The sequence below is a fragment of the Lissotriton helveticus genome, chromosome 4_1, assembly GCF_964261635.1.
Source record: "Lissotriton helveticus chromosome 4_1, aLisHel1.1, whole genome shotgun sequence".
Lineage (NCBI taxonomy): Eukaryota > Metazoa > Chordata > Amphibia > Caudata > Salamandridae > Lissotriton > Lissotriton helveticus.
In genome coordinates this window covers 1,587,162,921-1,587,187,952 of record NC_136063.1, presented here as the reverse complement: position 1 = coordinate 1,587,187,952, position 25,032 = coordinate 1,587,162,921, and the positions used below count along the sequence as shown (strand labels likewise).

The 25,032-nt window shown below is 43.6% G+C and overlaps 1 protein-coding gene across 1 annotated transcript in view; it reads left to right on the top strand.

The window, feature by feature from the left end:
- POU6F2 (POU class 6 homeobox 2) overlaps nucleotides 1-25,032 on the top strand; it is an 875,167-nt gene that overhangs the window by 791,996 nt on the left and 58,139 nt on the right. The window contains exon 6 of the mRNA XM_078685854.1: nucleotides 10,227-10,433. Within this exon, the coding sequence (XP_078541980.1) occupies nucleotides 10,227-10,433 (207 nt within the window). The remainder of the gene's footprint in view (nucleotides 1-10,226; nucleotides 10,434-25,032) is intronic.

The following is a 25,032-nucleotide window of genomic DNA, read 5'->3' as shown; positions in this document are numbered from 1 at the left end:
CAGGATCTTCATGTTGGGGTATGGGAGGGGGGCGGGTGGGAGACGAGTTGGGGCCAGGGCTGTTCTTGGGGGGCTCTTTGGTTGGGGTTAGGGAGGGTCTGAGAGGGTGGGGGGGAGGGGGTCCTCCCTGTCCAACGTCCTTTTCTTTTGAAGTTTTGTTCATCGCCAGTCAGACAACGCCACGCAGCGCAGTCCCGACTACATGCCTCAGATGTCCCGTCCACTCAAAATTCTCTCCCTCAATGTACGGGGGCTCAACAGCCCCAATAAGCGCCGGGCGATACTCTCCATCTTGGAGAGCACTGCTGCGGACATATGCCTGTTGCAGGAAACTCATTTGCTACCCAAAGACCATCACCGCCTTAAATCTAGGTCCTTCCCCCTCCAGTTCTTCTCCTCAGCGACTAAGAAAGTGGCAGTGGTCACGATCTTAGTGTCCAAATCCTTCCAGGGACGGGTCCTTCAAAGGGTGGCGGAACTTAAGGGCAGACTGCTGGTGCATAGCTTCGTGGTTGGGGGCACACACTATTAGTGGGGTCCATCTACGCACCCAACGAGGGGCAGGAGAAATTCCTCCACGCCGCACTAGAGGCAGCCACAGCCAACACACATCCACACCTACTCTTGGGCGGGGATCTCAATTTAGTATTCCACAACACAACAGACCGCTCTAACCAACGATATGGGCAAGTGGGGGCACTCTCTGAGGCAGGTCACGCCCACATCGCAGACCTAGGCCTAGCTGACCTATGGAAGCACCTACACCCACGAACCACGGCGTACACCTATTACTCGGCTGCACGTAAGTCTTACGCCAGACTTGACTATTTTCTTTGCTCCTAGCTCTCCGTGCTCAGGATGTAGACATCCTCCCGACCTCGTTGTCGGATCACTCTCCCATGCTGGCCTCTTTCCTCTTTCCGAGCACACCCGGCCCGCAACGGCACTGGCGCCTGCGGGACACTTTGATCCAGAATCCCGCCATAGTGGAACGTATTGGGGCCGCCATCACCCAATTTCTCACCCATAACGCCAATACAGACACTACTAGGGCCACCCAATGGGCTGCGCTCAAGGCAGTCTTAAGGGGAGAATTTATCTCTATAGCCTCGGCTAACAACAGAGAACGTGCGCTGAAAAGAGCAGAAATAGCCCAACGTGTCGCGGAACTGGAGCAGATGCACCAATGCACGGGAGCGGCCCGGGCCTGGCGTCAACTATGCACGGAGAGGAAAATGCTGGCGGCCCTAGACCAAGATGTGGCGGAATACGCCGCCATACGCCTTCGGCATGCCTATTACACAGGGGGAGACCGGTGCGGGAGGCTGTTAGCAAGTAAGCTCCGGGAGCAACGCCAAAGACAGGGCATTCGCACTATTAGGTCCAGTAGTGATGAACACATCACGGACGATGCGGCCATCGCCGTAGCGTTTGGAGACTTCTATGCCAACCTCTACGCAGCAGACACACTAGATGTACACGCTGGGCAAAAGTATCTAGAGGGTGTGACCCTTCCGTCCCTAACTGAGGCGCAGACTGAGTTCCTCGATAGGCCTATCGGGCTGGACGAGGTGATATCGGCGATATCCCGCCTCAAACTGGGGAAATCGCCCGGCCCTGACGGCTACTCAGCAGCCTTCTACAAAACCTTCTGCCACCGCGTGGCTCCGATACTACGAGACCTCTTCAACACCTTCGACCAACCGGGGGCAATTCCTGCTGACCTGTTGGAAGCGGCGATAACAGTGATACCGAAACCAGGCCGAGACCACACCCGGTGTAGCTCTTACAGGCCGATCTCCCTTTTAAATATTGATCTTAAGCTCTATACCGGGATTCTGGCGAATAGATTAGCATCTTATATGCAGCAGTTAGTAGAACTGGACCAAGCGGGTTTTATCCCCCAACGCCAGACCAGCGACAACACCAAACGGGTCTTACATCTTATAGAGGCAGGTTCCCGAACAAGGCCAGATTGCATGCTGCTTACCATCGACGCAGAGAAGGCCTTCGATAGGGTACACTGGCCCTACCTAGAACAGGTGCTGCAGCGATTCGGTATAGGGGAAACTCTCTGCAACCGCATACTTCATTGCTATCGCCAGCCCAACGCTACCGTTTGGGTCAATGGGCACACCTCCCCGCGCTTTCCAATAGGCAGAGGTACCCGACAGGGGTGTCCTCTTTCCCCAATCCTATTTGCACTCTACATAGAACCGTGGGCGCAAAGGATCAGGCAGCATGACCTCATTACAGGGAATAAATTCGGGGGAGATATACACAAGATTAGCTTATATGCGGATGACATTCTGCTCTCCCTGACGGAACCGATGCAATCACTCAGAGCCCTCTTTATTGAACTCCACACCTTCGCATCCGCCTCTGGCTTTAAAATCAACATAGAGAAATCAGAAGCCCTGAGTTTGTCCCTATCGGCGGAGGTACTCGCCGATGCCAAGGATGAATTCGACCTGACATGGTCCGATGCTTCGATCCCATACTTAGGCGTCTTGCTAGCCCCAACCATACAGGCAACCGCAGACGCCAACTATAACAAGCTTCGCTCCCGCCTCAATGACGAACTCAGGAGGTGGAAACGGCACTCGCTCTCCTGGCTGGGAAGGATCGCTGCGGTCAAGATGACCCTGCTGCCGCAATTCCTGTATGTATTCCAGACCCTCCCACTACGCCCTCCACTGGGTTGGCTCCAGCGAGCGCAGTCTGACCTGGCGCGCTTCATCTGGAATGGCCGTCGACCGCGCTTCAAGCATGCGATCGCTATTCTTCCTCCCGAACACGGCGGAGTCGGAGTGCCTGACCTTACCCTATACTATCAAGCGACACAACTCCGCACACTGGTCGAATGGCACCAATTAGAATCTGGCAAGAACTGGCTCTTTCAAGACCAGGCGGTGGCGGCCAGACCTCTCCAGGGTGTCCCGTTCTTACCTCATTGCCATAGGCCCCCCAACCTATACGCGTCACACATCACAAGCACAGTCATGGAGGTATGGGACAAAGTGGCGGTCAAACATGACCTTACTTCGTTCCCCTCCCCGAGGACCCCACTCTTCGATAACCCTGATTTTTCCCCGGGCATGGACCCCAAAGCGTTTGCGGCATGGAGACGCACACCATGCAGAGCTCTGGGGCACCTGTTTGACCTAAACGGTATCCTTCCCTTTCAGAAAGTGAGGGAGGACTATGACATACCGGAAACGGATCGCTTGCCCTTCTTACAAGCTCGGCACTGGGCCCTACAGCCGACGGTCAGACCCGGTGCCCAACGCCTTCTCACCCTGTACGAAAAATGGTTGTTGACACGCACCTCAGATAAGAAACTGATTTCAGACCTATACGAACAACTCCTCCTCACCAACAAATACACATACAACGCAGGGAGGGTCCGATGGGAGAGAGACCTGGGGAGACAGCTCACACATAAGGAATGGGATGGCATATACTATAGGGCCAGACACTCGGCCTATCACACCGGTCTCACTGAGACTCTGACCAAGGTGGCCACCTATTGGTACCATACACCAGAACGCTTACACCATAGGGACTCCCGCATAAGTGACCGCTGCTGGAGGGACTGCGGGGAGCTTGGCACGCTGGAACACTTGTTGTGGAGTTGCGACCGCCTGCAACCCTACTGGAACTCAATACTGGATGACACAGACTCCCACTTAGACACTCAACTCCCCAGATTCCCAGCCTATATCCTGCTCGGGCTTCCCAACACACTGATGTATCCCCTAAAGTCTAGGAGGGGGCGGCTCATTGCGATAGCGTTAGGGGCAGCTGTCCAGAACATTGTGGCACACTGGAGGACTACTCAGCCCCCACCACACTCCGGCTGGTTACATAGATTGTGGACGATACTAGGGATGGAGAAATTATCGCTGGCGAAGGCAGGGCGAGGAGAAGAGTTCGCCGAGCTATGGCGGCCGTTTTTGACTCTGCTTACAGGAGAATTCAGGGAACTAAGCAGTCCCCGATATCTGCGCTTACTACGCCTAGCAGACACCCCGATTGAAGAACCTCCAACTAAGCCGCGCAAGCGACAGACCCGAACCGAGGTGTAGCATGCATCCCCACCCTGGTGATTGTAGGCTGTCGTACAACACTTTAGTTTTCCTTTTACACGCTTTGATTGGATGGACAGGGAGGGGGGGGGCGGGAGGGAGACGGGGAAGGGAGAGGAAGGGGGGGAACCCGAGGCCTAGAGTTCTTGCTGCTGAACCTCTACCCAATCGACTTTGATTGTATTGCCACTACCTTACGCCTGAGAAGGGCTCCCTATAGATGGCTCAGCACGAATATACCAAATGGCGACTGTGGTCTCTTTGTTTTTTCTATGATGTTGAAAATAATAAAAGATTTAAACCATAAATAGTGCAGTGACACAGAGGGCAAATATGCTTTTGCTAAAATTAAAACATTACGCTGCACTTTTATTGGAGACACGGCTTATGCACTCAACATAAGTAGACACTCTTTCCTAGTTGAAATATCCAGGCTCCTCACGTTACTTGTTAATACACCTATGGTAATGGGAGTGGGGAGTGGAGCATACCCATCACTCCTATCGTAGCTAGAACAGCGCCTACTGTCAGATGTAATAAAGTACACAGAGGTGTTGCGCAGCGGGCAGGGCAACTGACACCGGACGCTGGGGATCACGGTTCGATCCCCAGCACCATGTGACTCTGGGCAATAGCTTGCTTAATCTTCCCAACGGCCCCCAGCCTATGGGTAGCTGTGCGCTTTACAAATACTGAATTTACATTTACACAGAGTCCTGCTTCAAGATTTGTTGGCAGACATCTGGGGCATACTTCATCCCACTGAAGGCGATTTCACTTTCTTCTCACCAGTGCACAGCAGAGCCACGCGTATTGATTTTCTTATATCAGGTTCCTTTTAAAGAGAGATAGTTCACACCACTGTTCTAGAGATAGGACTATCCTGCTAGAATTAGACTTAGGTCTCACAAAACCACCTACGACGTAATGGATGCTTCCCACTATCTCCAATTATAAACCATTGGACAAGAAAAAAAAACTGAAAAACCGCATTAGGACTTCCAAAGAGGACACCAAGGGATCAGTTTCCGTTGTCCAAATGTTTTGGGAGGCAAAGAAAGTGACCTCCAGAAGATATCTGATGCATGACACAGCGGTAGCCAAGAGTGTGGCCCTCTCGGAGACCAGCCACCTTCTTGGCCACCGTTGTGTGGACATTCATCACAGAATACAATACAATAATACAATAGGAAACCATCCCACTTAATGGATCAAAACGTGTGGTATGCACATTTAAATGTACATCTCAAGCTGAGAAATCATTGATAAAACTTAGGCAAAGACACAGCAAGGAAGCTTCTTGCCTTCCAGTTGAGGCAAAGAGAGTCGCAAATGGTGAACCCTAGCATCCGCAGAGCCATCTCGATAGTGATAACACACCCAACCCATGTCTCAGAGACTGTTGTGAAGTTCTATGAAACTTTATGCACTTGGAAAATACCTCTACAGCTGAGAAAGCATGTCTAGGTATGGTAACAATCCCAACGTTGTCTCAGTAAGGGAGGAAGTTCCCTGAAGGAAAGACATCCATAGACGATAAAGTTGAGGCTATAAAGCGAAATGTAAATTACGTGGACATAATTCGCATAATTTCAGAAATATCTTATTACGCTTGTTACGTGAAACTGACAACATTAGGCTAATACGCCTCTTTGCGTAGGTATGCACCGTAATTCACTGTTTATTGACGTAAAGATACTGATGAAAGTTTTGGTGGCGAGATGACATTAAGTTATAATATCACTCATTCATGACTCCCACGTGGAGTTCGTCCCAGGTAGATCGTCCCAGGATCACATGAGACTGCTGTCTCATTTGTTATGGAATATAAATATCTACCAGATGGAGCGTTAGCAGCCTAATTAGATGGAGAAAAAGCCTTTGACAGGGTGGAGTGGGGTGCCTATTCCGTATTTGGAGAGGGCGGGTCTGGGAGGGAACTTCATAGCAAAAGTCAAATGTTTGTACAACACCCCGGGCACACAAATCAACTGTAGTGGCTATTAACAAGAGGTACATGCTAATGGCGTTCCCTTCCACCCCTGATCATTTTATTGGCCCTTGAACCTTTGGCAGCAGTACTGCATACCTCGCCAGTAGTCCAGAAAATAGAACAGTGAAAGGACAGGTACATTTTTCCGTATCCAGATGATATCTTATTAGCCCTGTCCACCCTGAGAAATATCTCCCGACAATATTCACATTGATAGATTCCTTTGCCACAGTCACCGAGTAAAAGTGAACTAGGTAAGAGTGTGTATCAGTGGGTATGACATAAAATTAAATGGTTGCCCAAAGAACTGAAGTACTTGTGAATCCTTATAACAAGTGGACTGGAAGGGATGGTTGACAGGAATTTGACTCCTCACCTCAAAATCATGAAATAAGACTTTGTGAAGTTGATGGTTGTGGCACCTTGCTTTAATTACATCTTTGGTATGATACCGCTTTTGATACACAGACCTGTTGTGAGAAATATAATGTCTGATATCAATAAGTTTGAATGCGGGAAGCTCAGGCCCCGAATGTGTGTACATAGGTTGCGTAAGTCACCTCTCCTGGAGGATTGCGATAATAACCCCAAATTGAAGCATATTATCAAGTACATCAGTTATTCCAATAAGCAGATTTTATGAGACCATTAAAATGTAGATTTTTATGGGCGGATTGAGAGCTGCACTCTCTAAACATCACACAGGGGCCCTACTTGTTTACAAAACACAATCTCTTTTAGCTAACCTAATCAATTCCACAAGCAAAGCAATGGGAGAAATATGGAAATAGTTGACAAACTGAGGCCATGGCTTCATCAATCAACCCCCTTCCCTATGGCATAAGATTGGTATTCTTATTGATGGTACCACAATAAACTGGAAAGGTTTGAAAGACAGAGGGGTACCTACCCTTGATTGCATAAGAGAGAAAGGGTCTATCAAACCCTTGCTTTAGATGAAAATAGAATCCTACTTACCACTGATTCATATGTGGCAAAATCATTAATTAGTGCATTGTATCTGAAGTCGACTGGGCCCAGATCACAAAAGACTTAACCAAATCTACAGTATTACAATATCTCGAGTCAATACATGGGTATATACAGGGTATTAATAGATGATGAGTTCAACAAAGCCAAAGAGAAATATACCAGATTACACTGACAGTACTACTGCAGAAATGTTACACAGAAATAAAATGGTGTAAAGGTACACTGCTTTCGCATGGCAATATCAGAGAATCTAGGTTGAGATTCTCTTATTTTTAAAACACTGCAAGAAAGGTATTGAACTTTGTTCCAGATATCCCAGGCTGGAACTTTCCTCCACTCCTCATGTTGGAGTTCCTATCAAACCAGATGTGACCTGAAACCAATTCTGTTGCAATGCCTGATTATCTTACCATATTGGACAATGGTCTGGACTATGCTAGCATGGTTGCTATCCCCTGAATGGCCCATGTAGCCATTACACACTTATCGCAGAGGTAGAGAGAGAGAGAAGCAGGACATGCCTATAAATGATTAGTGACCTCATTTGCTTCAGCTAAAACATGTATTGTGAGACACTGGAGACAGACATCAGTACCCTGTAGACAAAAATAGTTAACAGAAATGATGACAGTGGCACACATGTTAGAGTGGTGTATGTTATGAATGATAATAATTATCTTTAACAGAACATGAGAACCCTTATGAGAAACCACTGGAACACAACCGGGTACAATTTTATGCAGGCATCTTACACAAGAGACTCTTGCCTGTGGTTTTAATTTATGTGCCCGATTGTAATGGAACTATACTCTAAGGATAAGGCATGACTTGCTTGTAACGTTGCACCATTTTAGGATAATTGGCATTCCTTTGAATCACATTATTTGTGCAAAAGGATCCAGTCAGAAACCAGAAGTTGAGTTGGGTCACTTATGCATATGTGAGGTATATAGCTACATAATTATGCTCTAACCTATAGGTTTTATTTGAATGTGTAACTTAACCTGTAGGGGAGCTGTTTACGTATCAATTATTCACATGCTTGCTGAGAAAGCTGGACGTGATCCAGGAGGACTGGTGGGTGCTATATTCCGACTAGTTAGTGGAGAACAAAGGTACTAACATTATGTTGGTTGTGCATTGACTTTCTGATCTTGCTGATTTTATTTGCGGCCATCATGTTCTTTTATTCCTTTGTTCCCTTTATTTGGAACTCACTAGATAGATTTACTCAATCTGTATGTTTGCGCCCCAGTACGTTTGTTACATAATAGTGGAATTATACTGATTATACTTAACTGCACTGGCAGGAGCAGTAAGACGTGAAGTGAATTGCTATTGCTTGTTTGTTCTTAATGTGGATACTTTAGCTGGCATTACTATGCTCTGTAGAGGATGTGCATGTATGGGATTTTCACTGTATATTATTTACTGTATTTCCTAACACAAAATCAAATAAGATTGACATTTTTACCCAGCTAACCATACGTTGATCTCTCCTGAATCAACTCCCTCTTATAAGTGACTACTTCGTCTTGAATGGCGTTAACCTATTTATTTTTTTCTTAGGTGTTCTTAGTATGGGTGGGTGGAACTAATGATGTTTCGCTGTGTGTAATTCCGTGAAGTTACATGAAAACTCGGTGAGATTCCACTGAGTTCTGCCAACGGGCAGAAATAAGTATGTTGTCAACTCGTGTTGCAATTTAGCACAAGTAGCACGAGCGGTGCTGAAAAATCAGCACGAACTGCACCATGGGGGGAGCAAGAGCACGCAGACATTCGAGTTGGTTTCACAGCCACTCAGGTAGAAAACCTACTTTAGCGCCAGCAAATCTACTCAAGAAGCAACCCTCTGACCACGTCCGCTCTTAACCGTGTGCGACTGACCGCATTAGAAAATGGCACTCGGGGACGCCAAATCTCCCTCTCATTTCAGGAGCTTCACGGGAAAAAGTTCTACCACTCGACGATTCACAAAATTTGGTCGAAACCCTGCGTTACAAGAGTAACACGGAGTCATCAAATTCCACCAATTGCACCCCTAGTTCTTAACTCCTAAACAGCTCTTTAAAAAGTGATCTGCTGCCTAAGCATGAGTTCAACACCATCCAAATATTATAATGAAGAACTAAATGAATAACCTACTTACAAGCATCAACATGAACGTAGGTCCTTATTTACAGCTGTACTCCGTTCTTTCAGGGCAGTGCAGGGATATACTCCTCTACCCCGGTGGACTACAGCTCACGATATTTAGGGGTCTCCACCTATATGGCGGAGATCTCTGTGCTTTCTGGGAAGCCATTACCACAGTGGCTCTGCTGAAGGTACTGTAGCTTTGCTTTGGGGGTGCCATTTTCAGAGTACCCACACTGCAAAGCTTTTTGTTCTACAAAGGCAAACTCTTATTTCTTTGTTTTCCTATTTGGGACAACAGGGGTTTCCTTTGTAATCCTCATGAACAGGAAAACAAGTATGTCAGAACGTCGTCCCTGAATAGGTGGAGGGTCAGAGGTGCATACAAAGATCACCCGATAACTGTCTGGCCTTCAGTCTTAGGTTCCTGCTGGCAGAGCCTGGTGAGGTTTTATTGGCAGAAACATGACAGCTCAACGGACTTTAAAAAGCGAAAGAGAACAAACCAGGCATTTATCACACAGGTAACTCTTCCACGTTTGTGACAGAGTAACCTGTCCTACAAACTCTAAATAGGGCCCTTAGTATTTGGTTGATAAAAACACAATCATCTGACAAGAGAGTTTACCCAGGTAGTTGCAACACACTAGTATGAATATTTCATCACTTTTCAGCTTAATCCACTTGAAATGTCAATCGCGTAGTCAATACTCCCTGCAATAGAGCAGGCAGATTAGTCTATACTCCGTGTATTTCTCAGAAGCACTAGACCCTTCAGATGAGACGTGCTGTTTCTAGTGGTGAATGCCATGGCCATTGATAGTTACTGGAGGCTTCAGGTTTGTCTGTAATTAAAACAGTAATATAATGTGAAATGAAGGCTTATCGATGCACTGGTTTGTTTAGAACTCAAACTCTATATTTGCTGAAAATATCAGATAATATGCATAATGTATGTGTTTCTTTGGGCTAGCAGGCCTAGATGAAAAATATATATTTTTTGCTTTTTGCAGATAATTGGGACAATTCCATTAATGCCTAGCCCTGTGTCATCCAGCCAAGCAGGAGGAGGCGCTCAGGGTCTTCAGGTGCAGCCAATCACTCCACAACTACTGACCAATGCCCAGGGTCAGATCATTGCCACAGTAATAGGGAACCAAATCCTGCCAGTGATCAACACCCAGGGAATAACGCTTTCACCACTCAAGCCAGGCCAGCAGGTAATTTATATTTATTTTTCTTCCATTTCAACCTTTCCCAACCTACTAACTAACCATGCAATGGAATATTGGGTAGCAGTAGTTAATATATATATATATGTTCCGTTTTCTCATAATTACCAGGCTGGTTTGAACTATGCAGTTTTGATACATGATTGATACAGGAATGGAAATTTGTCAAGATGATAGTATTCTTCCCAAGTTTTCACAAACATCGACACCCCAATGTGTATTATCTGAGGTGAACTAATCAGGTATCATCTAAAGTTTCAGTTTCTTGAAAGCTCCTTATTGCACCTTGACCTCTATGGGGCAGATGAAGCCAGTTAGAAGTCACAACGCTTGCAATTCACTAAATCACCGGGTTTGTGAATGCTAAATTGCTAAGTAGCTGATTATCAAAACACAAAATGCGATTAAAAATGCATTATCAGTAACAATTTGGAAGATGTGTGGTTAGGGCATCTCTTCCAAATCTATTTTGCAATGCTATGTATCAATGGTTTCCAACCACAATTTGAGTCACAAAACATTGATAGGTTACAGACTCCTTAACAGAGGTGGTAATCCATTTGCAAAGGGGAGAGGTCCCAATGGGACTCCTTCCCCTTTGTGGATGTGAAAAGGTTTTTGTGGAGTGGGCAGTGGTCCTGGAGACCAGTGCCATCTTGTGCCAAATCTTAAACAGACGTTTCTTTTTTAAATATTTATTTTCCCTAAAATGCAGCTCTGTTTCCTTTAAGGAAAACGGGCTCCATTAAAAAAAATTAGCAGCAGGCCACCATCCCTGTGATGACATCTAATCGGAGGGAATCACACTATGCAGCCTACCTCATGAATATTCATGATTAAGGTTAAATTGTGAACCAACCTATTAGTAAATAGGTCAAAATTAGAACTACTTTGCAAAAAGTCAGTGCACAATTTGCAACCTCTTTTTGTGAATCAATTCTTAGTTCATCTCTTTAGACAAAACATTTGTATCATAATCTGGGTTGTACATCACAACATTGTGGAGTACTACTTCATGGGACACTATATTGTGTGTCACCGCCACATCCTGGTGTCAACTATAATGGGAAACAATACATAAACTGTAATTAGGGCAAGTAATTAGTAATTATATTTTCCTTTATTTTTAAGTTATCTGGCCTTTCATTGTATGTGTAACTCTATTCTTTTATATTTACTTTATGTATTTATTGTGCTTTTCCTTCCCCAAACCTTTTTAGCCTGCATTGATTTGTTTGAAAATTTGTCCCTAAATTAACCCTAAAATTATTTACTTTAAAATATTATTTGATTATATCATTTCGCAAAAGTAACCTTAAACCTAAACATTTTTAAATGTATTTATTGTGAGTCATATAATACTAACATTACCCATTAACCATATTGTATTTTGAACAATGTTTTGGCTATTTTAAACAAATATGGAATAAATAACTTAACCTTTATTAATTTATTGTTTTGCATTCAATTTAGTAAATATTCTTCTTTTCTACTTTTTATAAACAGTCATTCTTTATTTTAAATTATTTGTGTTGGAGTGGATTACAGTATAGAAAAAGAGAAGTAGCTCAATTGCATAATACAACTTAGATCAATATTACGATCAATTCCTGCATACATAAGTAGAAACACAAGTGCAAATAGTGCATCCAGTGATGAAACAAGACTCAGCAGCTTATGTCCAAACTAGTATTTTTTTTTATTTATTTGACTATATCATTTCGCAAAAGTAACCTTAAACCTAAACATTTTTAAATGTATTTATTGTGAGTCATCTAATACTAACATTAACAACGGTATCTTATTCGACTTCCAGTTTTGTAAAATTAGAGACCTGGCTACTCCAATAGCTATTGAGTAGAAATATTGTTGATATTTTGAGAAATGTTGGACCTCTATTGATCACCCAAAAAGAGTTAATTTAATAGTAGGAATAATGTGGACTGATAAAAGTAGACATTGATTAATCCTCGAAAAAACACCAGACCTGAATTGATATAGATCGGGACAGTAGAAAAAAATATGATTCCAGGACCCTATCTTTGGATTCTCACATTGAAAACAAAACTCCAAAGAGGCCGGAAAAATTTAGTTCAGTCTCTTAGATGTATAATACGTTAGCCATCTTGACAAATAGGCCAATCTTTTATAGTTAGCAGTTCTAAGCGCTTTATGGCCTACTTCACATAGAGACTGCCATTCCTTTGTGCTGACACTGCAGCCAGTTTCTTTCAGTAGTTTAGGAAAAAAGTTATCGAGCACTTTCTGCTGGCCCGGCTTTATTAGGCAAGAATACCACTTGCCTACTCCACATAGGCCCTGAACATATAGTTGGTTTAATATATATAAAGCTTCATTATTAGTCTAAACAGTCATTCTTATTATAAAAAACAATAGCCCAAAACATTGTTGTAAACTGTAACCTTTTTCTTTTGTTATTTTTTATGTAATTTACATTAATTTTTAATAAGTTGCCCTTTGTTTCTTTTTAAAAGGTATTTAATTATTTTCTAAATAACATTTATCTGTAATGTAATTTTACTCCTACTGTTAAAGGTATAGTGACTCATGATGTAATATTCATCACAATGTTGATCCCACGGTGCAATGTCCCACAATGTTGTGGACTTGATGCATTGGGGGTTTACTATTTGGCACATGTGAAAGTCATATATGTTCATCAGTACACCAGATCATGGGGATGTTTTTTGTGGAGCCAACTAGTTGCAGCCAAGGATTGTATCAGACTACAGAGGCCTTATTTCTAAGCTATAATATTCCCACTAGTGGCCATCTGGAGATCTAAGAACACCTGGCAGATGAACTTGACCAATTCTTTGTGAATGACATTTTCATATAAGCGTCTCGTGAATGGTCAAAACATTCCTAGTGCAACACTTTAAGGGCTTGATTACAACTTTTGTTGGTGTGGGAGCATGTGGCATGCCACCACCGCACTCCTGCATCGTCAAGAATTGCTGACGATCGCTTGCCAGATTACAAGTAATTTTGTGGCAACATGTCAGTTCCACTGCAGTGCTGTTTAAAGGTTAATTGTGAGCCTTAAACAGGACAGCCGCAGCACCACCAGTGCACATTCCTGCATGGGAAGAAATGCACCATGTCGTTGATTCCTTCCTGTGCAGGAACTGGGGTACAAAACTACAGGGGGGCACAATATGTGCCCCCTGCATGCACCCCCATGCACAGGGGCAAGAGGATGCTCCATAAGGTGTACTTTCTTTCCTCACCACCAACAGTTACATGGAGGAAGAACCTCCATGAAACTGCTGGCAGTGAGGAAAGTCGTAATATGCCTTGCGGTGCCTCAGTGCACCACCAAGCACATTGCAATCTTCAGATCGCTGTGGGACTGCGGATCCCTGGCGGTTACGGCGGTGCAATGGTGGTCTGACTGGCAAAGTCCTAATAGGGTGGTCGAACCACTGGTGTTGCAGTAGCTGGACCTCTACGCCCTCGCGAGTCTGGTGTGTGCTCGTAATCAGCTCCTAAAGACGCAAAATAGCTAGAAATATCAGCCCTGTCAGATGAACATTACCCACAGAGACATTTTTTTTTTTTTAAACTGACCATTAAAGCTATTGGGTAGTGGAAAAATGTCTTGAAATTATCTAACCAAGTAATGCCTGTAGGTTTAAGAGGTGTGCAAATGGTGTTTGCACCTGTTTTAGCAGTAGTGCCTGGTAGGAGTGCATGTTTTGCATTTTCCAGTTTTGCCAAGACATTTACCACAGCCTTTTAACAGATGGTACCACAAACACTAAAAGTAAAATACAAAATTAATGCAAACCCTATTTTTACGTTTCTCCCAATTTTTTATGACTAGCAAGGTAATCTGATGTAAAAGCAAACCTGATGCTCAGCACAAATGTTATTTTCACCTTGGTGTTTTGCATCCGCATTGAACACAGTCTAAATGTAAACCTCCTTCTTTGATGGGTAAAGCTGTGAAGCAGAGCCAGGTAATTGTCTGACGAAATATCATCAACAAAAATATTGTCTGCAAAAATATCTCCAAAACTTATGGAGGCCACAAATATCAACCATGTATGTAAAAATATTGACAACAAAAATATAGGAGACTTCAATATCATCAGAAAATAGGTAAGTATAAGGAACTTTAACTTTATGTACTAGATTAACTTTCAATCATATATTAACTTTATACATTTAAATAATTACTAAAAATTATTAACATAACATAGAAAAAATATCTAAGCAAGTAATAAAAGATGACTGCTAATTATTTATTATGATTAAAAAGACTAGATATTAAAATATCTAAAAAATATTTTGAATATCACCATTAATGTAAAAAAGCAATTACTACAAAAAAGCATATATATTCAGCTAACTTTTAAAATTAAAACATATTAAAACAATTAAAAGAAATCAGTTAAACTATTACACTTGGAGAGTTCAAATTCACGGACCAACAGGACTGTGGAGGGGTCAGATTTGCTGTTCCCATTCCAATCTTAGCAACAGTAGGGAAAGCTTCAATCTGGCCAATAGCAGAGAAAGTGTTGGATTTTGGAGGTGTCAAATTTGCTATTCCACTCAGACGTAAGCAAAAATAATGAGCATGTTCATTAAATATAAAACAAATAAAATGTAATTTAATAAATGTAAATTTTATATTACAAATAAAACGAGAATTATTTAAATAATATGTTTTCAATCTTTTCGAATAAAACAATTCCTACCTTACTTCACTAACAATGAACATTGACACCCAATTGGAATTAATATAATATTAAAAAATATGAAGAAAATATTAATGTACATTAACAATTAAATAAAACAATAAACCGTAATACAGGTAAATAACAGATGAATTGACACATTAAACATTGATACACCAGTTAGCAATTAATTAAACATCAACACATATTTTAAATATCATTTCGGTATTTAAATAATTAATTATTAATTAAATATATTAATTAAAACAATCTTAATTAAAAATATGTATTTACAAATTAAAAACCCTCCCGCCTTAATCCCTTACAAACCCAACAATGCACTACTAAATTAACAGTTTCCAATTAAAGTAAACAAGTGCATCTCATACACAATTTTACAAAAGATACTAAAAAAATAAACATAAATGTTATTACAATACTAATAACTGTAAATAAAACCTCATGGGAAATAATGTTAAATGAAAATAGTTAAAATAGTTAAAAATATAAATAAATATACATTCATATTTAAAAATATAAAAATAGTACACATTTAATGTTTAAATATAAACTTTTTTTATCTATTTGTAATTAATAAAATTTTGTAATACTAAATTGTATTGAAAATAATTATTTTCGGTGGAAATGTATTTTAAGTGTAAACCTCAGCAAAATAATAGTAATTTAATTCATTATATTTCCATTAAGAGAGATTTCCCAAAAATGAAGTCATATATGAACACAGTTAAATTTAACTCTTGCCGCCTGAATCAGCCTGTGACTGCCTAAGGTGTGCCTTTTTGTGGCTGTGCCCGCTCCTCTAACTATTTTACTGTTGTCATACGTAAGGTCGCATTTTGTACATTTGGGTCACCATTTCTTTTGTATATAACACTAACCCCCTATTTTTCTCATAATTGTTATACTAGTCAACTTTTAATTTCCAGTCTTAACCTAGTTCATTATTTTACTGTTTATGTGCTGTCTTATGTTGCGATTTCAATTGCCTGTGTTAATTTAACCCTTTGTTAAATTTTGTATGTGCTGTTGAATGTTTGTGTCAGTCAGCACTTCTATTCCTATACTTGTTCGCCCCTCGCGCTTTTCCACCATTTTGTTGCCCTCAACGATCCCGCCGCCTGCCGGCCAGCACCCCTCTCTCCTCCAGGACATACTTAATGGAGGCCACAGCCCGGCCACACTGACAGCGCATCAAAGGCATGCCAAAGGCAATCCAGTCTGTGCCCGTCCGGTCCTGGACTGTGCCCAGTGCCAGGAACCCTGGCTCGGCTGCCATCCATCACTACACCTTCCCGAGCTCCTAGCCCTGTCCTCCAGAGACCACAACAACTGCTGCATCTCCCCCCTAAGATACATGGAAGGACCCTTGGCCTGCTACTGCTGCCAGGTCACCTGCAACACTAAAACCCTTCCGCAGCCATGCAGCCAACCTCCAACCCCTCGGAACAGCTCCAGTGCATGCTGCTCAACATGCGATCCCTCTGTAAACATGACAAAGAATTCTGGGACACCATCACCACTTCCACCCCTGACACGATGTTCATCACCGAGACCTGTCTCAAACCATCCTCAACCCCGACATCACGACGATAACGTCCCATGGCTACTAGATGATACACATAGTCTGTACCAACAAACACAGAGGAGGCATCATCATCATCCACAAGGATATCCTTCAATGCACCACCACAGAAGAAGACATCACATCAATCATGGAACACCTTAACTTCCAAATCTGAATCAGCGGAAGCACAACCATCAGAGGAGCCCTCGCCTACAGATCCCTGGGCCCCTGCCCCGGCTACTGCAACACCATTTCCAAACTCATCGCCCCCTGGCAATCAACTCCAAGCACTACATCTTCCTCAGCAACCTCAACTTCCTCCTCGATGACCCCAATGACATCAATTCCGCCAGCCTCCTGGAAAGCATGAGCAACATCGCAGCTGGTCACCAGCCCCATGTACTTCGCAAGACACACACTGTCCCCATCTTCACAGCCAGTTACAGAATCAAATTCAGACATGCCCCCTAGCTCACTTGGACCGACCACAGCATCATCCATTACACCATTGCAGGCTCACCAGGACCCACCTCCGAGCCCTCCAAACCTTCCACCGCTGATGGAACAAAATCACAGAGACCCAATAGACCATCACCCTCAGCACCACAAGACCCAACATCAACAGCAACCTTGGCCTAGCCATCCATAACCTCTCTGACTAGATCTCCAACTGCACAGACACAGATGCCTCCATTGAAATGGCCAGGAGGAGCAGCAGATCCAGCAAACAAGCTAGCTGGGTCACCCTCAAACTTCGTGCTCTCAAACGTGAATGCAAGCAGCTGGAGAGACGATGGCACTCCGGCAGGGGCCTCTTAGACATCACCAACTTCAAATTTGCCCTCTATAAATACCACCACCATCTCAAAGAAACCAAAATGAATGGTCTAACCATCCGCATCAAGTCAAGCGCCAGTCACACAAAAGAACTCTTCAGCATTGTTAGAGAGTTCTACTGCCCTTCTGCCAAGGAGAACATGATCCCTCCTTCCCAAGCCCTCTGCATATCCCTGATGGACTACCTCCACAACAAGATAAAAGACATCTACAGCAACTTCGACCCACAGCCAAAAGACTTTGGCTACCTCCTGCCATACACCGATTCCTACCCCCACCCTCACCTGGTCACCGATTGGACACAGCTCTCCATGCTGGACTCTATAGCCATCAAGACCTCTATTCACATTGAAGCACCAATCAAAATCTGCCCCAAACATGCCTGCTACCTGGACAGAAGTAAATCAGCAGCGCACTAACCAACATCTTCAAATCATCCATCACCACTGCCACAGTCACTAACATATGGAAACACTCAGAGGTTAAATCTCTGCTGAAGACACCTTCCACTGACCCCAGCGAGCTCAAGAATTACCACTCCATCTAGCTGCTCCCCTTCCCTGCAAGGTCCTGGAGAAAGTCATCAATTACTAGCTCACAGATCACCTGGAAAGAAACAACTTACTCAATGTCTCCAAGTCCGGCTTCCGCATTGATAGTCGCAACCTATGACATCAGATCCATCCTCGACTGTGGCAAGATGCAGTCCTGATCCTCTTGACCTTTCAGTGGCCTTCAATACCATATCCCACCACACCCTCATTACCAGATGCCACCATATCGGCATCAGAGGAAATACCCTCAAGTGGCTCACCTCCTTCCTCACAGGACTGCCTACCGCACTTCCCCTCTGAAACCAAGAACATCATCTGTGGTGCCCCCCAAGGCTCTTCCTCAGCTCCACCCTCTTTAATGCCTACATGACTCCATTGGCCAACATCATCCACACCCTCTGACTCAACATCATCTCATACACTGAGGACACCCAGCTCATCCTCTCGCTCAGGGAAAACACTGCCACCACCAGATCAAACTTCCGGAACGCCGTGACCAACATTTCCGACTGGATGACGTCCAACTGCCTGAAGCTTAACACTGACAAGACTCAAGTGCTCATCTTCAGAAGAAACACCTCCCCATGGTGGCCCACTATACTCGGACCCCAACCTACCCCCACCAGCCACGCCCACAGCTTTTTCATCATCCTGGACAGGGATCGCTCTATAAAGTACCAGGCCAAGGCAGCAATCTCCTCCTGCATCCACACCCTCCACATGCTTTGTAAAATCTTCAGATGGATCCCCGTCAAGACCAGGAAAACAGTGACTCAAGCCCTTGTTACCAGGCATCTGGACTACAGAAATGCACTCTATGCCGGAACCACCACAGATCTCTTCAAACAACTCCAGACCATACAGAATGCCGCAGCCAGACTCATCCTCAACCTCTCAAAATGGACCAGCATCACCACCCATTTCAGAAGCCTCCACTGGCTCTCCATCCAGAAAAGATGCCAGTTCAAGATGCTGACAAGGCCCTCCACAACATCGGACCCTCCTACTTCAGCTACCTCCTGACCTTACACCAACCGACCAGAGACAACTCCAATCTGCCTCTGTCGCCACCTTTTGCACATCCCCTGCACCCATCGGAGTCACAGTAGAGGTCGTTCTTTCTCCTACTCGCTGCCAAGTCCTGAAATAATCTCCTGCTCCACCTCCAAACCTGTCCTTCACTGGCCAACTTCAGTAAGGGACTCAAGACTTCGCTCTTTGACAAAGGCTTACTAGATCTCAGTGCCTGGATACACCCAGGGTGATGAGCAGCGCTATACAAATAATGGTTGATTTAAGATCTAAAATTAACACAAGGCAAGTATTTACAATCAACAACCTGAATATGAATATCCATCGATACTCAAATTGCTTATTTACCACAGAAAGCCAAACCATGTTTCAAACATACATAGCAAACATTGCTGAACCCCAGTTAAAGGAGCTCAGGCCTATAATGCAAGACACTTGCCTGATTACCCTCAATGCATAACACATAAGAAGATGGTGTGCACCAGCAGGCATTCGCCTGCAACATATACAAAAGAAAAGCAATGTTATCAACACTAACCACCAATAACAGATTAATCCATAGACTGTGGCCTGTAGAGGTCTGCCTAAAACACATACCCATGCCAAACCTCAGGAGTTTAACAGGTAAGTAAACATATAAATAAATAAAACAAATTTCGTTGCGTGCACTGCAGCACCAAATGCGATGCAGTGCGCGCAATGAAATTCATTTTACTTATTCATATGTTTACTTACCTGTTAAACTCCGTAATCAATACATTGCTACCCCCCACCCTGCCCCTCCCCACGTCACCGCCCGGCCGGTACTCCCACCACTGGCCACGGCTGCTAAGGAGGAAGGTTAGATCACACAGGAAAGTGATGCCCTGGCAAAGGACTACTCAGTGACTAAATTGACTGTGAATGCATTCAGAATTCAGTTTCAAGACGAGGGGTAATCAATGCCCTCCAATGCCTAATCATGTCTCAAATCACATTCAAGGAAAATAGCTCTTAACCCCTTGGTGATGCTGTCTCTCAATTATTATTAAACACATATGTTGGGCGCCTGCACTTATACTAATGCAGCATGTAAATTAAGCGACTCTTACCCGCTTGTTATATGATGCTAACTTCCACAGCATTCTCTAAACATTGTCGAGGCTCCTGGCATGCTGGAATGCTCCTGGCATGCTGCAGCCATGCATACTTCTGAGTGAATCATTCATGCACACAAATATTTATCTCCACTTGCACTTCAAACCACTTATGATTCTAACTGTGTATGGTGTCTGAAGACATGTCTGAAGACACTATATTATAAGCACAACATAAGCACAACAAACAGAGTAACAGGACATATATATCTTGACAGGAGGCACCAGGCATCAAGAAATGCTTTGGTGGTGCTCAAATAATTATTCACCCCTGTGTATAGGTACAGCTACCGAGGATAGGTGACCTACTGCAGGTATGTCTCAAGAGTCACAATAGAGTTTTTAACCATTGAATACCTATCCTGGATGACCGGCAACAATGTCAACCAGAGTCAGTGTGACAACACACTGAAAACACAGGCAGTCGGGAAATCACCACAACACATAAATCTTGGAACAGCTGCTGAACATAAGGGCGTGTAAGTAGCTAAGGGGATTCTTGGCTGACAAAAATATAGGTAGGATTGAATAGTCACCTATAAGCTACTATAGGGGTGCATAAAATACTGAGAACCCTCAGGAGTCTTCTGGTTATAGCCAGTGGATATACACTCACTATTCAGTTTCATACCAGAGATCCTGAATAGGATTAGGCTAGGATTAAAAGGCCGGTGTAGTCAACAAATGGTTGCTCTGATCTCAAAGAACAGCCACAGCAGTATGGATTGGGATGGTCATGCGGGTGGCCCACAGTGCCATCTATTTCAAGCGGCTGAAAACAAACATCCAGCAGTCCAATAGCATCATGCTATTAAACCAATAAAGTAAGTCTTTTTTGTTGTTCTGCCTACATTCTATTGTACACAAAAATATTGTCCATACCCCATACATTTACAGTCATACATTTTCCCTTACTATGTGTCCCATGCAACACTGCCAACTTCTACCTTGACCTTTCCCTGACCAACTGCACTTTATCACCCTTCCAATCTATGACACTTCACTCAAAATTACTATGCCCCGGCCCCTTGTTGGTAACTCAAGACCCCCTAGACTGCCTAAGCCCTGATCTTTGCCTTCTTTCTCTCCAGACCTGTTCTTGAATCCCTTGACCCTGGGGACTCTGCAGCCTATCAATGTGTTGGTAGAGAATATCTCTACATCATCTATGGGCTGGTCCATAATCTATGAGTTTAGGAAAACTGTTACATTCAGTTAACCCAATTCTACTGATGAAAAACATTCTCACCGCCCAATTATATGCTGTATGCTTTCTGAACAACCTCATGGAATGTCACAATAGCAGTTCTAACCTCAGGTGTGTCTGTCTATGCTCGTCCTTCATCTTAGTTTGCATTTGGGGGTGCAATAATCTTACCAAGTGTTGAAAGCTTGCTTAAATCTTTTTTCATGTTAGATGGTGTCCAATCTTGATAGATTAATATGTGTGAGGGATTGCTGTTCACATGTCTATTAAATATGGGTGTGAATGTTCAGGTAAATGCTAAGAAATGCATGCTGTTGGTGTGCCTTGTGTCTTTGTGGTGTGGCACACCAGATACTGATCCACTACGCGGACAAGAACTGCGTAGAGTGCCCTAAATTTTCAAAACAAGAATTCACACAGAACAAAGATAGATCCTTTAGGGTGGGATACAACCAATCAAACTGAACATTACCTCATGAGGCAGAAGCCCTGATGAAGTAACTGGGTTACATACAATTGACAAAACACATTTTGGCTGGGATTGAAGATCTTTTACGACAAAAAAAGTTTGGAATGAAAAGAAGACCAATCAAAGAACTTTGTGGAAATACCTTTAATGACCTTAAATGCTTTTAGTAGTGTGGCAGCATTGCACTGTATTATGTTTTGGTAATACTGTTCTTATTTGGAGAGCAAGGGTGTAGCTGTTCTCCCTCCTTGCTGAGCACCTATAAAGGTTTATACCCGGAAGATTGATTTAACCATTGTGAAACATATTTGTACTTGTCATTGGTAAGCTCTATAGACCATCTGGCAATCCAGATCTGTATATTTCCTTATTGTGATTACAGCTGTTAAAGATTGTTAGCTTATTTCATCACAGCCCTTGTTAAATGTAGGTGTTGGAAAAGGTGTTGCACTCTGCGTAATAAGCAGCAACCCTCTAGTCACTTCAGATATCCCAAAACCTCTTCTGATATTGCTGCCACCAGGGTGCGCCTTTCCTTGCTGAGCACTAAATAGGCATTTCAGAGACCCCCCATAAGCCCTGATGTTGCTGCCACCAGGCTGGTCCTTCCATTCAGAGTGCAAAGCAACCACCACTTTAGAGACTTCTCACACCAAGTCCCACGGATGGCAGTAAAGTATAACAGTTTAAAAGGGAGGAAGAGGTTGTTCGAGATTCCGACGGGTCATTCCACTAATGCTAATGTTTAATTTCTATTAGAAACCTTTGGCATCACTAGCAAGGATTCCAATTCATGACAGCCTCAGTATGGCATGCGACTACCGTCCTGCACCCCCACCCCCACACCATGGCATATAAACATGTCTGGCTCCATTGGTGCTTGGTGTCCATTGGCAGCACCCAGGTTTAGAGAGTCAAGGAGGGAGGCTGTGGGAGTCCCTTGACATCAGGTATGCTGCATGATGAGCTTGGGCTCCCTCATGAAGGACCTGCTCACCTGATTGGAACAGCTTGGTTGGTGGCCATGCACATTTTGGTGTGTTGGTAAAGCTCTGCTTCAACAGAGGGGAGGTCTGGGGCTTTTGAGAAATTAACGCAAGTTACCAGATCGCTTCCATCATTGAGAGTGGCTGGCCTTTATACTCCAGTTGATGTGTTCTCAATGTTGGCTGTAGGGGGTGGGTGAACTTGAGCCACCTAAGAATAGATATTAACGATGTGCTTGTTTTGGGAAGGCTGCACTGCAAGGTACGGGCAGCCAGTAAAGGTGCATTAGCAAAACAGCTCAGCAGTCATGCAGGCTGCAATTTCAGCAGAACAAAGTTGTGCAAGGTGTGTAGGCATCAGGAGGGAAGGTGACAGCTGTAAGATGGTTCTGGGCACTGTAGTACAGGGTGTGAAAAGGAGCCTAACAGAAGAGTGCCCTCAATTTCTGCCACTACTTTGTCATCTGTATGGTCCTGCCAATTCTATTGGTAAATCTTCCAAATGAATATTTATTTCTGCTTCACCTGCTCTACTATATACAATGGTGCAATAATGTCCTTCACACACCTCTATGTCAGACACTCTCCTTTGATTAGGGACCCTTTGAGACCTAAATATGGTGACTGAGCAGTCTTGGTTCCACTTGGTGATTTGTTGGTCAAATAAGAAAGGCTACCTTTTAACCTAACATTTGTTGAACGGGACCTTCTGAATGACTCCTTTCTGTTCTAGTGCTAAATCTTCAAAAACTGGTTTGGCCAGCATTAGCCCCTTTGGGAGAGGACACTTCGGCAAGTCACTTGATGATCTAGCAGTTAATTATCAAAGGCCCGGTGTGCCAAAAGTCAGCTTCAACGGGGCTTTACCCTCTGGATGTCCATGTGTTAGTGTGCCAGTGTTGTCATTGCTTGGTGAATGACAAAGGTATACCCTAATATTGCCGGGTCTCAAACCAAACCCACTGGCCTTAAAGCAATGCTTCCTCCTTCTAAGTTGATGAAAACAAAGTCAGGGACCTTTGATTGGTTTAGAGTTTAGTGGGTTGATTGCAGCTGTAAAGTTGGATTTCACAATAAATACTGTGTAATGGGGTAAATCTAAACATGCAGTTAGGATTAATGAGTTATGGTGCAAATCTGAACACGCAATAAGAATTACTGAGTGATTGGGGAGATCGAAACATTCTTAATGGTGGCAATTGTTGACTTACGGTGGACACTTGCCAAACATGATGCCCATGATTAGTATATTGGTTCCAATGCCATAATGATGGCAATCAATGAAGAATCACTTTCAGTTATATGATAGCAAGACATATTGATGTCTTCAGCGTTTGTTTAAACGATCTTGTTAGCACAATGAGTGTTTCATACTCATTACATGTTGTCTTCTTAAGTGGGCCTGGGTGTGTGTGTGTATGCAAGCATATGTTATTATGAGAACAGGCAGTACATTGCAAATCCTGTGACATGATTTGAAGGGTATTATTTTCAAAATGACAAACATGGCCCTGTGTTCCTCTGTTTGTGCATACTTACTGTATTGTCCTTGAACTGTATTGTCTAATGTATGCTGTACTTTGTTTAATGCCAGATGTAATCTTGTGTGTGCACCAATGTCTATATCTGGTGATAGGTGGATATTCCTGTGTTTCTGGCTGTGTTATTGTGCCATCTTTTCCTGAACTTCATTATGGTTATTATCGTGTGTTTACTTCCTAGCAACTCATCAGAAAGTTTATAGGAGGGGCTTGGTGATTTGCTCCTGGCGCCAGGCAACAGCCCCACAATTTGAACCAGACGGAGGTATGACGGTAAAACGCGTGGTATTACCACGCGTACTGTTACAACGCAGGTTTTTCAACGCAAGTCGTTGAAAAAACGGGGGCGCTGGATAGTGAATAGTTTAATTTACTATTCCAACTCCAGTCCCCGTGGATAGTAGGGAAGGTGTTGGATAGTAAATTAAACTATTCCCTATCCTAGAGCGCCCTCCAGCGAAAGTCGTTGTAACGACTTTCATTCTAAAACCTGCGTTGTAATGGTACCGCTTTGTTAGGGTTTCGTTGTAAGGG